The 17,230-nt window shown below is 49.2% G+C and overlaps 1 protein-coding gene across 2 annotated transcripts in view; it reads right to left on the bottom strand.

Annotated features, from left to right (window-relative positions):
- Nucleotides 1-17,230, bottom strand: part of BRI3BP (BRI3 binding protein) — a 52,960-nt gene that overhangs the window by 19,654 nt on the left and 16,076 nt on the right. Inside the window, exons 2-3 of one of the 2 annotated variants that reach the window (XM_011988880.1) lie at nucleotides 12,287-12,571; nucleotides 2,703-2,805 (exon numbers count right to left, since the gene is read on the bottom strand). In XM_011988880.1, coding sequence (XP_011844270.1) covers nucleotides 2,703-2,805; nucleotides 12,287-12,529 — 346 coding nt within the window. In that variant the 5' untranslated portion in view covers nucleotides 12,530-12,571. Of the gene's footprint in view, nucleotides 1-2,702; nucleotides 2,808-12,286; nucleotides 12,572-17,230 lie in introns of those variants that run through there. The other variant, XM_011988881.1, reaches the window with a different exon arrangement.

The following is a 17,230-nucleotide window of genomic DNA, read 5'->3' as shown; positions in this document are numbered from 1 at the left end:
GCTCATGCCTATAATCCCAGCACTTTGGGAGGCTGAAGCAGGAGAACGGTTTGAGCCCAAGAGTTTGAGAACAGCCTGGGCAACATGGTAAGACCCTGTCTCTACAGAAAATGTAAAAAGTAGCCAGGCCTGGTGGCATGGGCCTGTGGTTCCAGCTACTTGGGAGGCTGAGGTGGGAGGATCACAAGCCCAGGAAGTTGAGGCTGTAGTGAGCCATGATTGAGTCACTACACTCCAGCCTGGGCAACAGAGTGAGATCCTAAACAAAAACAAACAAAGGCCAGGCATGGTGGCTTACGCCTGTAATCCCAGCACTTTGGGAGGCCGAGGCGGGTGGATCATGAGGTCAGGAGATCGAGACCATCTTGGCTAACACGGTGAAACCCCCTCTCTGCTAAAAATACAAAAAATTAGCCTGGCGTGGTGGTGGGCGCCTGTAGTCCCAGCTACTCAGGAGGCTGAGGCATGAACCCGGGAGGCGGAGCTTGCAGTGAGCCGAGATATCGCCACTGCACTCCAGCCTGGGCGACACAGCGAGACTCTGTCTCAAAACGAACAAACAAACAAACAGGGTCTCTTTGTGCCAGGTGCAGAGCTGGGGCCAGAGTGCAGCCCGGAGACGCCAGGCCTAGGCTGTTGACACAAATGATGTGGTTTATGACAACACCTGCATTCCCTCTGGGAGTCTAGAATTTTGACACATGTCAAGCAGAGGGTGATGACACGACCAGCCCACAATAAAAAGCCTGGGCACGGAGTCCTCGGTGGGCACCCTCTGCTGGGGGAATTAAGTGCGTCCCGTGTGACTCCCCAGGGAGAGGACTTCGAAGCTTGAGCCTGGCCTCCCTGGGACTTCACGCGCCTTTTCCCTTTGCTGATGGTGCTTGCGTCCTTCCGTCACAATAAATCACAGCCGTGAGGACAGCTATATGCTGAGTCCTGCCAGTGCTCCGAGGGAACCGGTGAGCCTGTAAGTGGTCTTAGGAACCCTGCCACATGCAGCAACTGCAGACCTTCCCGTGAGACAGGTGGCAGCTGGGACCAGGGCGGTGGGGCTGGAAAGAGCCCAGCTGGGGGATTTCCTCTGGAAAGGCCCAGGGGAAGAGCGGCCTCCACTTTGTGGACGGAAGGAGAGCAGTGGAGCGGGGGCGGCTAAGAGATCCCTCCTTACCTGGCACACCACAGGGCATGGCAGAGAAAACGGGAAGGTGACTTCATCCTGAGAGCATGGGATGCCTCTGGAGCTCTTAAGGTGGTAAGGGACAAGGTCTCCTCTGGGTATAAAAGTTGCACACGCTGGGCGCTCTGCCCGGGTTAGCTCCTGTCACCCCCTGATGGAATGCAGGTGGAGGTGGGGCAGAGCCGCCTGGGAAGGGAGGTGTAAGGCTGGGGGCGGCGCAGGCTGCAGGCCTGGACTAGAGGTGCCCCACTCAGTTACCAGGACCGTTGCTGCCTTGCCATCCGCCAAGACCAGTATCGGTGCCCCAACCCACATGTAGAAAGGGAGGGGCTGTGCCCCGCCAATGTTCTCTTCCTGGCTATAAATGTGTGACTAGCACTGCACCATCAAACTGCACTACCCTCCTCCCCAGCCCACAAAAGCAGGGGAGCTCCCCTGGCAATTCTTGCCTCATGCGGTGGGTATGGCGGGTGGGCTGGTGCAGCATCGGATGACACCTGCCCCCAGCCTGCCTTCCTGGATGGCAGAAGCTGGAGAGCTAAGAACTGTATTAGCCTGCCTCCCTCGCAGCTGGGGACTGGACAGAAAGTAAGTTCCGCCTTGCAGTTCCCCCATATACACACGACTTTGAAAATTAAGTGAAGTGTTGCAGCCGATATGCACGGTTCCAGAAATGGCCAGGGTCCCTGCACCTACACGCAAAGTCTAGTTGTTGTGGTGGCAGCAGTGGCTTCCTGGTCCTCAAATTATGCTACAGTTGTGTGACCTGGAACTCAATGGTCTCAACAGCTGCAATCCTGGACGGCCAGTTCAGCAGTGTCTGAGGCCATGCATCTCTCCCTCAGGGTTTCTGAAGATTCTTTTGAGTGTCTCTGTCTCCATGAAATCCCCTTCTGCCTAAATAACTAGTCATTTATTGCACGGATCCCAGTGAGCCAGAGCACTATACCTCTGGTCCATGTGTTTTGCCTAGGGACACACAAGTTGGCACTACCCAGTCAGTCGCACCTTACCCTAAATGGCATCTGGGAAATCTCAGCTTTGATGGGCCATTTGTTTTTTATTTTTGTTATTATTTTAGAGGAGTCTTGCTCTGTCGTCCAATCTGGAGTACAGTGGCATGATCATAGCTCACTGCAGCCTCAAACTCCTGATCTCAGGCAATCCTCCTGCCTCAGCCTCCCGAGTGGCTGGGGACTACAGGTGCACACCACCACACCCAGCAATTTTTTGGTACTTTTTTTGTGGAGATGGGATTTCACCACATTGCCCAGGCTGGTCTGGAATTCTTGGGTTCAAGCAACCGTCCCACCTTGGTCTCCCAAAGCACTGGGATTACAGGCATGAGCCGCCGTGCCTAGCCTCTATATGAGACTATTAAAATAAAAAATGTTTACTCCTATCCTCACTGACCAGCCCTCCGCAACCTTCTCACGTATTACTCACTGTGAGTACCAGTTCCACACCACCAGAACCACCAAAATAGAATGACACCTTACGTGAATGCCACCCCCACACCTACCATCAAGTCCAAGAACATCCAAGAGCTCGGTCCACACTTTCCACAGTGTCTCCACGAACATATCCACTCCCAACACGAACCTCTCGGTCAGCCTGGCCAAGAACTGCAGAAACAAGAAAACAGTCATCACCCAATTTCTACTCACCACTCAGCTGTTTTCCTCTATCTGTCAAGCAGTGAACCGGGGAGCCCGGGAGTTTATACCTGGGAAGGGAAAAACCGCACGTCCATGATGAATACCACACACGCCCAGGGGAGTGACTTGAACTGGATACTGATGACAGCCCAGCTGAGAAAAATTGGTGAAAATGACCCCTTCCTTGGAAGGGCTGAACAAGGCACGTATGGAGGCTGGGACTCTGCAGGGCCGCGTTACGCCGCTTGCCATTGCTCCTGCTGTCTTTCATGCTCCCTCTTGGGTCAGGGTCTCTGCTTTCTTCTGTCTGATTTCTCTTTTTTTTTTTTTTTGAGACGGAGTCTCGCTTTGTCACCCAGGCTGGAGTGCAGTGGCCGGATCTCAGCTCACTGCAAGCTCCACCTCCCGGATTCACGCCATTCTCCTGCCTCAGCCTCCCGAGTAGCTGGGACTACAGGCGCCCGCCACCTCGTCCAGCTAGTTTTTTGTATTTTTTAGTAGAGACGGGGTTTCACCGTGTTAGCCAGGATGGTCTCGATCTCCTGACCTCGTGATCCGCCCGTCTTGGCCTCCCAAAGCGCTGGGATTACAGGCTTGAGCCACCATGCCCGGCCTTCTGCCTGATTTCTCTAAAGAGACAGGGTCTCGCTGCTGCCCAAGCTGGGGTGCAGTGGTGCAATGATAGCTCGCTGCAGCCTCAAACTCCCAGGCTTAAGCAATCCCGCCTCAGCTTCCCAAGTAGCTAGGGCTATAGGTGCAGCCACCACACCAGGCTTTATTATTATTATTGTTATTATTATTATTTTGTAGAGACGGGGTCTTGCTATATTGCCCAGGCTGGTCTCAAACTCTAAGCCTCAAGCGATCCTCCTGCCTGGCCCTCCCAAATTCCTGGGATTACAGGCGTGAGCCACCACGCCCGACCGATCATCTGCATTTCTAACAACCTGTCTCTTATACACATCTAGATGTGTATGGTCTCAAACTCTAAGCCTCAAGCGATCCTCCTGCCTGGCCCTCCCAAATTCCTGGGATTACAGGCGTGAAACACTGCACCGCACCCTGCAATTTCTCATTTTTAAAGAGTGGAAGTTTCTGCTCCTAAGAAGCTGGTAATGATAGAGCCCCATGCTCTATCCAACTCTAAGGACCCCGGGCCCCTGAGGTCTTCATTTGCCCTCCAGGTGACACAGGGCTAAAGAAACATGAATACAAGATACAGCCTCATTTTAACTTTTTTTTTTTTTTTAAAGTGATATTGTATACATGTAGCATAAAACTCAAGCCTACCAATAGGTATTCAGTGGACAGTAAGCCTTCCCTCTCATTTCCTGGCAACCTGAATCCCCCTCCAGAGGAACCACTATGACCACTCGCTTGTGAACCCTTCCTTAGATGTGCCAGGTGAATAACGGCACAGACATATTCTTTCCACAGTGGCAGCACAGGTGTACAGCTGAGCTGCTTTTCTCGTGCAACACTCTTATCTTGGAGATCACTCACACTCAGAACACACAGAGCTGCCCCACCCTTTTTAAAAGATGGCACACCTGGAGCCAGGCCCCTACTCACGGACACCTGTGTGGTTTCCAGCCTTTGCTATTACGGGGAAAAAAGAGCGAGCCCAGGATGAATGCCACCCAAGTGGTCTACTGGCCCAGGGGATGAACTTGAACTTGATACAAATTGATGACAGCCCAACAACTGAGCAAAACTGAGTAAAACACACCCCTTCCCTTGTAAGGGCTGACCAAAGTATCTATGGGGGCCGGGATTCTGCAGGGCTGCAGCACATAGAGTGCTGCCATAATAGAACCCACGTACATGGGCCACTTGACTCCTGTGTGCAGGGTAAATGCCTCTGTGAATTGGCGACAGCATTTTTTTTTTTTTTTTTTGAGACAGGGTCTTGCTCTGTCACCCAGGCTGGAGTGCAGTGGTATGATCTCGGCTCCCTGCAGCCTCCACCTCCCAAGTTCAAGCAATCCTCCCACCTCAGGCTCCCAAGTAGCTGGGACTACAGGCTTGCACCACCACACTCAGCTAAAATTTTTGTATTTTTAGTAGAGACAGGGTTTCACCATGTTGGCCAGGCTAGTCTTGAACTCCTGACCTCAGGTGATCTGCCCACCTCGGCCTCCCAAAGTGCTGGGATTATAGGTGTGAGTCACCACACCTGGGCAGCTACAGTAGTTTATTTTGAGTCTCACTTTGTCGCCAGGCTGGAGTGCAGTGGCACGATCTCAGCTCACTGCAACCTCCGCCTCCTGGGTTCAAGCGATTCTCCTGCCTCAGCCTCTCGAGTAGCTGGGACTACAGGCATGCACCACCATACCCAGCTAATTTTGTATTTTTAGTAGAGATGGGGTTTCCCCATGTTGGCCAGGATGTTCTCGATCTCTTGACCTCATGATTCACCAGCCTCAGCTTCCCAAAATGCTGGGATTACAGGCATGAGCCACCATGCCCAGCTAGCTACAGCATTTTAGACTGGATGGTTCCTACAGGACAGAGGAGATAAGAGCAGGGCTGAATCAGGAACTAGGAGAGTAGAAAATGCCAATAACCTCAGAGGTAGCACTGTGGCTGAGAAAGCACAAGCCGGGCTGTCGACTGCCTGGGTTCAAATCCCAGCTCTGCCTCTTACTAGCTGGGTTTCCATGAGCATATTATATATATTCATAAGCTCTCTGGGGCTTCAGGGTTTGCACTAACAATGGAGATAACAGTAGCTATTTCATCTGGTTATTGTGAGCTTTACATGGGATATTCACGTGAAATGCTTTAAGCACATGGTAAGTGTTCAAGACTCCTGTCGACATCCAATATTATTCTTTTTTTGAGACATGGTCTCACTCTGTCACCCAGGCTGGAGTGCACTGGTGCAATCTCGGCTTAAGGCAAACTCTGCCACCTGAGTTCAAGCAATTCTCCTGCTTCAGCCTCCTGAGTAGCTAGAATTACAGGTGCCTGCCACCACACCCGGCTAGTTTTTGTATTTCTAGTAGAGATGGGGTTTCACCATGTTGACCAGGCTAGTCTCGAACTCCTGACCTCAAGTGATCCGCCTTCCTAGGCCTCCCAAAGTGCTTCCCAAAGTGCTGGGACTACAAGCATGAGCTACCGTGCCCAGCCAATGTCCAATATTCTAACAGAAGCATTGACTTCACAATGTCCTATGAGGACACCAACATTTTAGCCCTAAAAAATAGTATAGAGGCTGGGCATGGTGGCTCACACCTATAATCCCAGCACTTTGGGAGGCTGAGGTGGGAGGATTGCTTTAGCCCAGGAGTTTGAGACCAGCCTGGGCAACAAAATGAGACCCTATCTCTAATTTACCTTAAGAAAAAATTTTAGGCTGAGCATGGTGGCTCATGCCTGTAATCTCAGCACTTTGGGAAGCCACGGCGAGTAGATCACCTGAGGCCAGGAGTTCAAGACCAGCCTGGCCAATGTGGCGAAACCTCGTCTCTACTAAAAACACAAAAAATTAGCTGGGCGTGGTGGTGCACGCCTGTAATCCCAGCTACTTGGGAGGCTGACGCAGGAGAATTGCTTGAACCTGGGAGGCAGAGGTTGCAATGAGCTGAGATTGTGCCACTGCACTCCAGTCTGGGCGATAGAGGGAGACAGCATCTCAAAAAAAAAAAAAAAGATGGTTGGGTGCAGTGCCTCACGCCTGTAATCCCTGCACTTTGGGAGACCGAGGCAGGTGGATCACCTGAGGTCAGGAGTTCGAGACCAGTCTGATTAACATGTTGAAACCCCGTCTCTAGTAAAAATACAAAAAAATTTAGCCAGGTGTAGCGGTGAGCGCCTGTAATCCCAGCTACTTGGGAGGCTGAGGCAGGAGAATCGCTTGAACCTGGGAAGTGGAGGTTGCTATGAGTTGAGATCACACCATTGCACTCCAATCTGGGCAACAGAGCAAGACTCTGTCTCAAAAAAAAAAAAAAAGATTTCCACAGGAGCGTGAACCCTATTGTGAACTGCATGCGAGGGGCCTAGGTTGCATGCTCCTTGTGAGAACCTCATGCCTGATGATCTGTCACTGTCCCTCATCACCCCCAGACGGAACAGATGGAACCGTCTAGTTGCAGGAAAACAAGCTCAGTGCTCCCACTGATTCTACATTATGGTGAGCTGTATAATTATTTCATTCTGTATTACAATGTAATGATAATAGAAATAAAGTGCACAATAAACATAACGTGCTTGAATCATCCCGAAACCATCCCCCCACCCAGTTCATGGAAAAACTGTCTTCACAAAACCGGTCCCTGCTGCCAAAAAGGTTGAGGACCGCTGCATTAGAGAGAAGAGGAGGGTGACTGCCCCTCCCTTGGGTGGGGGTCGGTGGGGGGATCTGGGAGGAGGGCCTGCAGAAGACCAGCGTAAATCAGAACCACAACCACGAAGAGGTCTTTCAGAGATTCCACGTCACGGCACACATCCCAGCTCAGTGGTTCTCACAGTGTGGTGGTGCCCGGACCAGCAGCAGCATCACCCAGGAGCTTGCCAGAAATGCAGACTCTCAGGGCCCCACCCAGATCCACTGCCTCAGACTCTCCAGGGATGGAGCCCCGCAATCCGTTTCCACAGGCCTCCTGGTGATGCTCATGCACACTCCAGGTTGAGGACCTTGACTGAGAGAGGCAGTTGCACATGTTCCTTCAGAGCAGCACTGCACTAAAGAGCTGCAGGCAGGCCAGACATACGTGGACAATGGAAGAGACACATAAGACAGTGACCTGCTCATAAAATGGAGTCCGTATCCACAGCAACAAAAACAAAGGATGGACGTATCCAGCAACATCAAGAAATAGCAGAAAGTAATAATAATGAGTAAATAGATTACAGAATGTATGCCCCACCCCCCTTTTTTTGGAGACAGGGTCTTGCTCTGTTGCCCAGCCTGGAGTACAGTGGGGGTAATTGTGGCTCACTGCAGTTTCAAACTCCTGGGCTCAAGCAATCCTCCCACCTCAGCCTCCCATGTAGCTAGGACCACAGGCAGCTGCTACCATGCCCAGCTTTTCCTGTCACAATTTTTTTCTTTTTCCTGAGACAGAGTCTTGCTTTGTCACCTGGGCTACAGTGCATTAGCGCCATCTCAGCTCACTGCAACCTCCCCCTCCCAGGTTCAAGCGATTATCCTGCCCCAGCCTCCTAAGTAACTGGAATTACAGGCACGCGCCACCAAGCCTGGCTAGTTTTTGTAAAATAGTGGAGACAGGGTTTTGCCATGTTGGCCAGGCTGGTTTTGAACTCCTAACCTCAGGTGATCTGCCTGCCTCAGTCTCTCAAAGTGCTGGGATTACAGGTGTGAGCCACCGCGCTCAACCTACAATTCTTTAAAATATGTGTGACTTGTATATGTTTGTCAATATACAGCAATTTTTTTGCTGGGGGGTGAGACAGAGCCTCGCTCCGTCACCCAGGCTAGAGTACAGTGGTATGACCTCGGCTCACTGCAACCTCTGCCTTGTGGATTCAAGCAATTCTCCTGCCTCAGCCTCTCAAGTAGCTGGGATTACAGGCATGTGCCACCATACCCGGCTAATTTTTATAGTTTTAGTAGAGACAGGGTTTTGTCATGTTGGCCAAGCTGATCTCAAACTCCTGACCTCAGATGATCCATCCACCTTCCCAAAGTGCTGGGATTACAAGCGTGACCCACCGCGACCAGACAGTATATAGCAATTTCTATAATTTGTTCAAATGGAGGGAAAACGAAAGGCTTTTGTGAGAAAAGAATAGCAAGCCAGGCTGGGTGCGGTGGCTCATGCCTATAATCCCAGTACTCTGGGAGGCCGAGGCGGGTGGATCACGAGGTTAGGAGATCGAGACCATCCTGGCTAACACGGTGAAACCCCGTCTCTACTAAAAAATTCAAAAAAATTAGCTGGGAGTGGTAGTGGGCGCCTATAGTCCCAGCTACTCGGGAGGCTGAAGCAGGAGAATGGCATGAACCCAGGAGGCAGAGCTTGCAGTAAGCCGAGATTGCGCCACTGCACTCCAGCCTGGGTGAGAGAGTGAGACTCCATCTCAAAAAAAAAAAAAAAAGAGAATACAGGCTTTTAAAAATGCCACCAAGTGCCCAGGAAAGGGTGCGTGGAAGCAGTTATTTTGGGAGGAAGGGACATTCCTGTTCATACTGTTGAACCTTTCTGTGCCTCAGTTTTCTCCGCCGTGGGAGAAATGGGACTAAGAGCGGATTCAAGAGCAGAACCTGTAAAGACCTCAGCACAGCGCCCAGCACACGGCAGGTGCCCAGTGTGTCGGAGCGGCTGAGGTACTTGTTGGATTCATGGGCTGCAGGGTGGCAACCTGGAACTCCCTGCAAGCCGAGCGGTCACCTCCCATGTAACACAAGCTGACAGGCAGGTGCTCTGAAACCTGCCATGCCTGAGAGGCTGGCGTGCCCGAGCAGCTCCTGGCATTGCTAAGAAAGGTGCAGGTCAGAGGTTCTTTCTCACGGTGGAAAGAACAGCACCTGTCCCCTCCTGAAAACTTGCCCCGGGCAGGGGAGGGTGAATTCAGGGAGGATCCCATCACCTGCCGATTAACCATCTGGCTGGAGGAGTTGCTGTTCCCTGTGGGGCCAGCTCCGCCTGCTCTGGTGTGTTAGACCCTGACCCACTTTGTGTGGATGGAGACATAGGAGCCCTGGGGGGAATAACATGGGCTGAACTGTGTCCCCCGAAAGGCTTATGTGGAAGCCCTAAACCCCAGGATCTCAGAATGGGACTGTATTTGGAGACAGGGTCTTTACGGAAGTGATTAAGTTGAAATGAGATCTTAAAGGTGAGCCCTAATCCGATTTGACTGCTGTCCTTATGCAAGTAGGAGAGTAGGACCCAGATGTATAGAGGAAAGACCACTCGAAGACACAGGGAGAGGGCGGCCATCTGCAAGCCAAGACGCAGGGCCTCAGGAGAAAGCAACCCTGGCACCTCGAGCTCAGATTTCCAGCCTCCAGAATGGGAGAAAATGTATGTCTGCTGTTTAGGCGACTGGGTTGCACTGTACACAAACACAGGAGCTTACAGAGAAGCCCCAAGCCTGGAGGCGGTTCCATCAGAAATCAGGTGAAAATGCAAGCCTGAATCGTATCAGGCCTCTAGATCTTTTTTTTTTTTTTTTTGAAACAGTCTTGCTCTGTCACCCAGGCTGGAGTGCAGTGGTGTGATCTCGGCTCACTGCAACCTCCGCTCCCCACCCCACGTATTCAAGCAATTCTTGTGCCTCAGCCTCCTGAGTAGCTGGGATTACAGGTGTAAGCCACCACACCTGGCTACCTTTTTGTACTTTTAGTAGAGATGGGGTTTCAACCATGTTGGCCAGACTGGTCTTGAACTCCTGACCTCAAGTGATCTGCCCGCCTCGGCCTCCCAAAGTGCTAGGATTACAGGCACGAGTCACTGTCCCTGGCCAGGCCTCTAGATCTAACCACTGGTTCTTGGGGATCTGGGACATGGGGCACAGGGAAACACCACCATGAAGATGCACCCGGCCAGATGCAGATGGCGGAGATGCTATGGGGTGAGACCCAGCTTCTCCACAGAATAAGATGACATCCAAGAAAAAGCATGAGGTGGGGGCATTAAAATTAAAAGTGATGTAAATCATGATGATTCGCTGTACTATGGAAGTGACGGGATGATAATAGCCCTTAATTCTGTGTCTTCCTTCCCAAAACCCATCACCCAGTCTCATTATGAGAAAAACATCAGCCAAATTCCAATAGGGAGCATCCTACAAAATCCCTGACCGGCTGGGCGCGGTGGCTCACGCCTGTAATCCCAGCACTTTGGGAGGCCATGGCAGGCAGATCACTTGAGTTCAAGAGCAGCCTGGCCAACATGGTGAAACCTCTTGTCTCTACTAAAAACACAAAAATTAGCTGGGCATGATGGCATGCAACTGTGGTCCCAGTTACTCAGGAGCTGAGGCAGAAGAATTGCCTGAACCTGGGAGACAGAGGTTGCAGTGAGCAGAGATCACATCACTTCACTCCAGCCTGGGTGACAGAGGAAGATTCTGTCTGGAGGGGAGGGGAGGGGAGGGGAGGGGAGGGGAGAACTCCTGATCAATGCTCCTGAAAACTGTCAAGGTCATCAAAAATAAGTAGAGCCTGAGAAACTCCCAGCCAAGAGGACCTCGGGAGACCTGAGGACCAAATGTCGGGTGGGATCCCAGATGGGATCCTGGGACAGAAAAGGGTGGTAGGAAAAACTACGGAAGTCTGAATTACAGACTTCAGCGAATAATTGATGTAACAATATTGGTTCATTAATAGAACATCTATATACAACTTTAATAATGGGGGAAATGGGGTGAGAGGTATATGGCGACTCCCTGTATTATCTTCACAATTTTTCTATAACTCTAAAAGAACAGACTATTTTTTAAACTCTACTCATAGAAAGAATAACGTTAATTTATTTTTTAAAAAGGCTTGGGGCTGGGCATGATGGCTAACGCCTGTAATCCCAACACTTTGGGAGGCCAAGGCCAGAGGATCATTTGAGTCTGGGAGTTAGAGACTGGCCTGGGCAACATGTCAAGACACCGTCTCTATAAAAAATTAAAAAATTAGCTGGGCATGACGGCATGTACCTGTGGTTCCAGCTACTCAGCAGGAGATTGGGGGATCGTTGAACCTAGGAGGTTGAGGCTGCAGTGAGCTGTTCATGCCACTGCACTCCAGCCTGGGTGACAAAGCAAGACTTTGTCTCAAAAAAATAAAAAAAAAAATTAAAAATTTAAAAAAGAGACTTAAAAGATACTTCATGTGTAGACTTGTTTAGATCCAAATTCAAACAAAGCATTTTATAAAAAGACATTTTGGGTCAGGGAAATCAGAAAATGGAGCTGCATTAGATGTCAAGGAATAAGCTGTGATGATGGTATTGTGGGGTTTGTTTGTTTGTTTTGTTTTGTTTGGAGACAGAGAGATGTCTCGCTCTGTCACCCAAGCTGGAGTGCAATGGTGCGATCTAGGCTCACTGCAACCTCTGCCTCCCGGGCTCAAGCGATTCTCCTGCCTCAGTCTCCTGAGTAGCTGGGATTACAGGTGAGTGCCACCATGCCCAGCTAATTTTTATATTTTTAGTAGAGACGGGGTTTCACCGTGTTGGCCAAGCTAGTCTCAAACTCCTGACCTCTAGTGATCTGCCTGCCTTGGCCTCCCAAAGTGCTGGGATTACACGCATGAGCCACCATGCCTGGCCGGTATTGTGGTTTTCATTTTCACAAAATTTGTATTGTTAAAGATGCTAACTGAAATATGCAAAGGTGAACTAATATCTTGGATCAGCTTTAAAATATTATTCCAGGCACCCCCCAAAAAAAATTTAGGAAGGAAAGAAGCAACCAGAATGGCAGAAAGTTGCTACATGGGAAGACCTGGGTGAACGAGGGTTCACTCTACTCTCCCTGCCTTTGGGTATGTTGGACAGTTTTCAGAACGGAAAGTTGAAATATGAGGACAAGGTGAGCAAACTATGGATGCCTGAGGCCTCAGACAAACAAGGCCCAGCCATCGCCTCTGTGGGAGGGAACAAGATTGCTTCAAGCCTGGGATTTCATCAGCCCTCTTCTTACAGCAGTCAGGTGGGGACATCCAACACCCGGGGACATCCAACACTGGGGTTGGGTGATAGCGGCCTTCCTGCATCCTCATCTCGCTTTACCTCCATCACCCTCAGGCACATACAAATGGGTCCTGTGGAAAATCAGGTCATGAGGGCAAAGGCATCTTGATGAGCAAGCCAGGGAGGGGGGTGGGAGATTCTGCCATTCAGCGGTTTCCCAAGCATCTGAAGAACGCACAGAAATGCAAAGGCCAGATGAACGGAAAATGCTGGAACATACATACAGACCACGTATGAACCACAGAGGGGAAAGGGCACCCCCAGCGTGGCGAGCCTGCCCAGCCTCAACCTAGGGATCAAACTCAGCGTCAACCAACAAGAAAGTGATGGCACAAACAGACACCACGAGCCCCGATGTGGTGCAAGGACACACGGCGCCTTCTGTAGAATTCTTGCCATGAAAGCTAAGTCTGAGCCTAACCCAGAGGAAATAATCAGATAATACACACTGTGGGACAGCTCAAAAGACAGTTCTGGACCGGGCACGGTGGCTCACGCCTGTAATCCCAGCACTCTGGGAGGCCAAGGCAGGTGCATCATGAGGTCAGGAGATCGAGACCATCCTGGTTAACACGGTGAAACCCTGTCTCTACTAAAAATACAAAAAATTAGCCGGGCATGGTGGCGGGTGCCTATAGTCCCAGGTATTCGGGAGGCTGAGGCAGGAGAATGGCATGAACCTGGGAGGCGGAGCTTGCAGTGAGCTGAGATCGCACCACTGCACTCCAGCCTGGGCAACAGAGCGAGACCCCGTCTCAAACAAACAAACAAACAAACCAGTTCTGGTCTGTCAAAACCACAGCGATGCCGGGCGCGGTGGCTCACGCCTGTAATCCCAGCTCTCAGGGAGGCAGAGGCGGGAGGATAGCTTGAGCCCAGGAGTTTGAGACCTGCCTGGGTAATATAGCGAGACCCCGTTCTCCACAAAAAGGAAAAAGAAAAAAAAAAAAAAAAGACAAAACCACAGCGATACTACTTTACCTCTGCCAAGATGGCTAGAATCAAAAAGGTAGACCATAGCAAGTGCTGACAAGGATGTGGGGAAACGAGGCCCCTCCTACCTTGCTGGTAGGCAGGTAAAATGGTACATCTGCCTTGGAAATGGGTGACGGTTCCCCAAAGTGTTAAACAAAAAGTTCCTGTATGACCCAGCAACTGCACTCCTAGGTATGCAACACAAAATACTGGAAACATATGTCCACACAAATATCTGCACATGGATGTTCAGAGTAGCATCATTTATAACAGACAAAAAGTGACATAAACCCAAATGCTCATCAATCGATGATCAGGTAAATAAAAAGCCATAAAGAGGAATAAAGTACTGATCCTGCAATATGGATGAACCTTGTAAACGTTAGGCTAAGTGAAAGAAGTCAGACACAAAAGGCCAGATTGTACAGGACTCCGTTCTTATGAAAAGCCCACAGGAGGCTCAGTCATAGAGACAGAAAGCAGACTGGCAGTTGCTTAAGGCTGGGAGTTGGGGCAAAGGAAAAAAGTAGGGACTGCTAATGGGTACAGAGTTTCTTTTTGTAAGAACTTTTAGAACATGCAAATGTTCTAAAATTGACTGTAGTGACAGCTGTACAGTGCTGTGAATATACTAAAAACTGCTGAGCTTTCAATGAATAAGTTGTATGGGATATGAATTATAGCTCAAAAAAAAAAAAAAAATTCAGTCTGTAGTCTTTAAAAAAGTCGATGCTGTAAAAGTCCCTTACTGGGCCAGGGGCAGTGGCTCACGCCTATAATCCCAGCACTTTGGGGGGCCAAGGTGGGAGGACTGCATGAGCCCAGGAGTTAAGAGACCAGCCTGGGCAACACAGGGGTTTCGAGGAGAAACCCTGTCTCTACGAAAAATACAAAAAATAAATAAATGAATAAATAAATAAATAGACATGGTGGCACACACTTGTGATCCCAGCTACTCAGGAGGTTAAGGTGGCAGGATCGCTTGAACCCAGGAAACAGACATTGCACTAAGCTGAGACTGCGCCACTGCACTCCATTCTGGGCTACAGAGTGACAGCCTGTCTGAAAACAAATTCATAATTAAGTCCCTTCCTCCACCAAAAGTGAGGGAACTCTGACAGACTAGAGACATGAAGACCAAAAGCATGAGCAGTCCTTAACTGGGGTGTGGATTTTTTATGAGCTATAGAGACAATTTGAATATGGACTGTATATTACAAAACACTGTACTATATTTCAGTTTCTTGGCTGAGACAATGGGATTGTGGTTCTGTAGGAAAAAGTATTAAGATGTCTGCAACTTTCAAATGATCCTGCCAAAAACCGAAAATAAATGTGTGTGCGTGTGTGTATGCGCCTGTGAGATGTGTTTGCAGAGAAAAAAGTTTGGGGGGAAATGTAAGAACTGGTGACTTTAGGGGAGACGTTTGCAGCTATTTCTTGTTCTGTTATTTCAGCATTTTGGTACTTTGAAAAATTTTGAACATAAAAAATTAGAAGAAACATTATCTTGACTGGGGTAATTTTTCACAAGTATATGTCAAAAGGTGTCAACTTGTACACTTTAAATACGCAGTCTATTGAGGTGTAGTGCAATTATACCTCAAAAAAGCTGTTAAAATGTTGGTAGGGGAAAAAGGACTGGAAAGTGTCAAAGTTATTTTGCTCAAAATACTTTCTTGCAAACAGCAAAAAATGCAAGCCTCTTTATTAAAAAACAAACAAACAAACAAACAAACAAAAACAACAAAAGAACCTAACAGCTCAATAGAAGAATGGCAAAAAAAATCAGGGCAGTTCCCAGAAAATATCGATGGATTCTTAATAAGGGAAAAGACCATCTGTCTCATACATAATAAAGCCAAAAGGTTTAATGAGGCTGGGTGTGGTAGCTCATGCCTGTAATCCCAGCACTTTGGGAGTCCAAGTCGGGTGGATCAGAAGTTCGCGAGTTCAAGACCAGCCTGGCCAACACGGTGAAACACGCTCTCTACTAAAACTACAGAAATTAGCCGGGCGTGGTGGTGCACATCTGTATTCCCAGCTACTTGGGAGGATGAGGCAGGAGAATCACTTCAACACAGGAGGCAGAGGTTGCAGTGAGCTGAGATCACACCACTGCACTCCAGCCTGGGCAACAGAGCAAGACTCCGTCTCAAAAAAGAAAAAAAAAAAAAAAACAGGTTTAATGAGCCACTTCGTTGGAAAGGGCTTGGGAACTGGCCTTCACACATGTCTGGTGAGAGTGGAAACTGCTATCACTCATTGAAGGACCATTTAGTAGTATCTTTGCAATATGAACAATGCATATAGAGCCCTTACTATGCAAGGGCTCAAGCAAACAGAGTAAATTCACATGGGTAGACATCAACACAGTAGTGACCTTAGGGGGTTAGTAACCACGTGGGAGCAGAAAGGGACTTCTGGAGGCCGGAACAATCCACTTTTAGATCTGCTAGTCAAGGAGTATGTTCGGTGTGTGACGATTCATGATGCTATAGATTGATGTAAACAAAAGAAGTACACCAATGACATTTCAATTAAACATGTAAAAGAGGCTCAAGCCTGTAATCCCGGCACTCTGGGAAGCCGAGGCAGGTGGATCACCTGAGGTCAGGAGTTCAACACCAGCCTGACCAACATGGAGAAACCCTGTCTCTACTAAAAATACAAAAGTAGCTGGGTGTGGAGGTGCGCACCTGTAATCCCAGCTACTCAGGAGGCTGAGGAAGGAGAATTACTCGAAGCCAGGAGTCAGAGGTTGCAGTGAGCCGAGATCGTGCCATTGCACTCCAGCCTGGGCAACAAGAGTGAAAGTCCATCTCAAAAAAAAAAAAAAGTGTAAAAAAAAGAGCAGGGAGTACTAGCTCACCCCTGTAATCCCAGCACTTTGGGAAGCTGAGGTTGGGAGGACTTGAAGCGAGGAGTACAAGGCTTCAGTGAGCTATGATTTCACCATTGCATTCCAGCCTGGGTGACAGAGCATGGACCTGTCTCATACAAAACAAACGAACAAACAAACAAAACTTCTTTTTAAATGTACAGACCCTTTGACTCAGCAATTCCATTTCTAACAATTTATAGATGAACTTGTCTATGTGCACACAAAACAATACATATAGAAAGACCTAAACTGCAGCCATGTTTGGAGTGGCCTGAGACAGGACCAAATGTTAGCCACCAGGGGCAGGTTCCACGATGGCACATCCTTACAGCAATGTGTTCTTTGCAGCCCTTCACAAGGAGGAAGCAAAGTTTAGGTACTGATAAGGTCTGATCTTCCTGTTTTTTTTTTTTTTTTTTTTTTGAGACAGAGTCTTGCTCTGTTGCCCAGGCTGGAGTGCAGTGGCATGATCTCCACTCACTGTAATCTCCACCTCCCAGGTTCAAGTGATTCTCCTGTCTCCGCCTTCCAAGTACGTGGGACTACAGGCACATGCCACCATGCCTGGCTAATTTTTTTTAGTAGAGACAGGGTTTCACTATGTTGGCCAGGCTGGTCTTGAGCTCTTGACCTCAGGTGATCTACCCACCTCTGCCTCCCAAAGTGCTGGGATTATAGGCGTGAGCCACTGTACGCAGTCCTCCAAATTTATTCATTTTTATTTTTACTTTTTTTTAAAATTGTATTATTTTTTTTTTGAGACGGAGTCTCGCTCTGTCACCCAGGCTGGAATGCAGTGGCCGGATCTCAGCTCACTGCAAGCTCCGCCTCCTGGGTTTACGCCATTCTCCTGCCTCAGCCTCCCGAGTAG

The sequence above is a fragment of the Mandrillus leucophaeus genome, unplaced genomic scaffold (genome assembly GCF_000951045.1).
Source record: "Mandrillus leucophaeus isolate KB7577 unplaced genomic scaffold, Mleu.le_1.0 Scaffold34, whole genome shotgun sequence".
NCBI classification, from domain to species: Eukaryota; Metazoa; Chordata; class Mammalia; order Primates; family Cercopithecidae; genus Mandrillus; species Mandrillus leucophaeus.
This window is presented reverse-complemented; position numbering and strand designations above follow the sequence as displayed.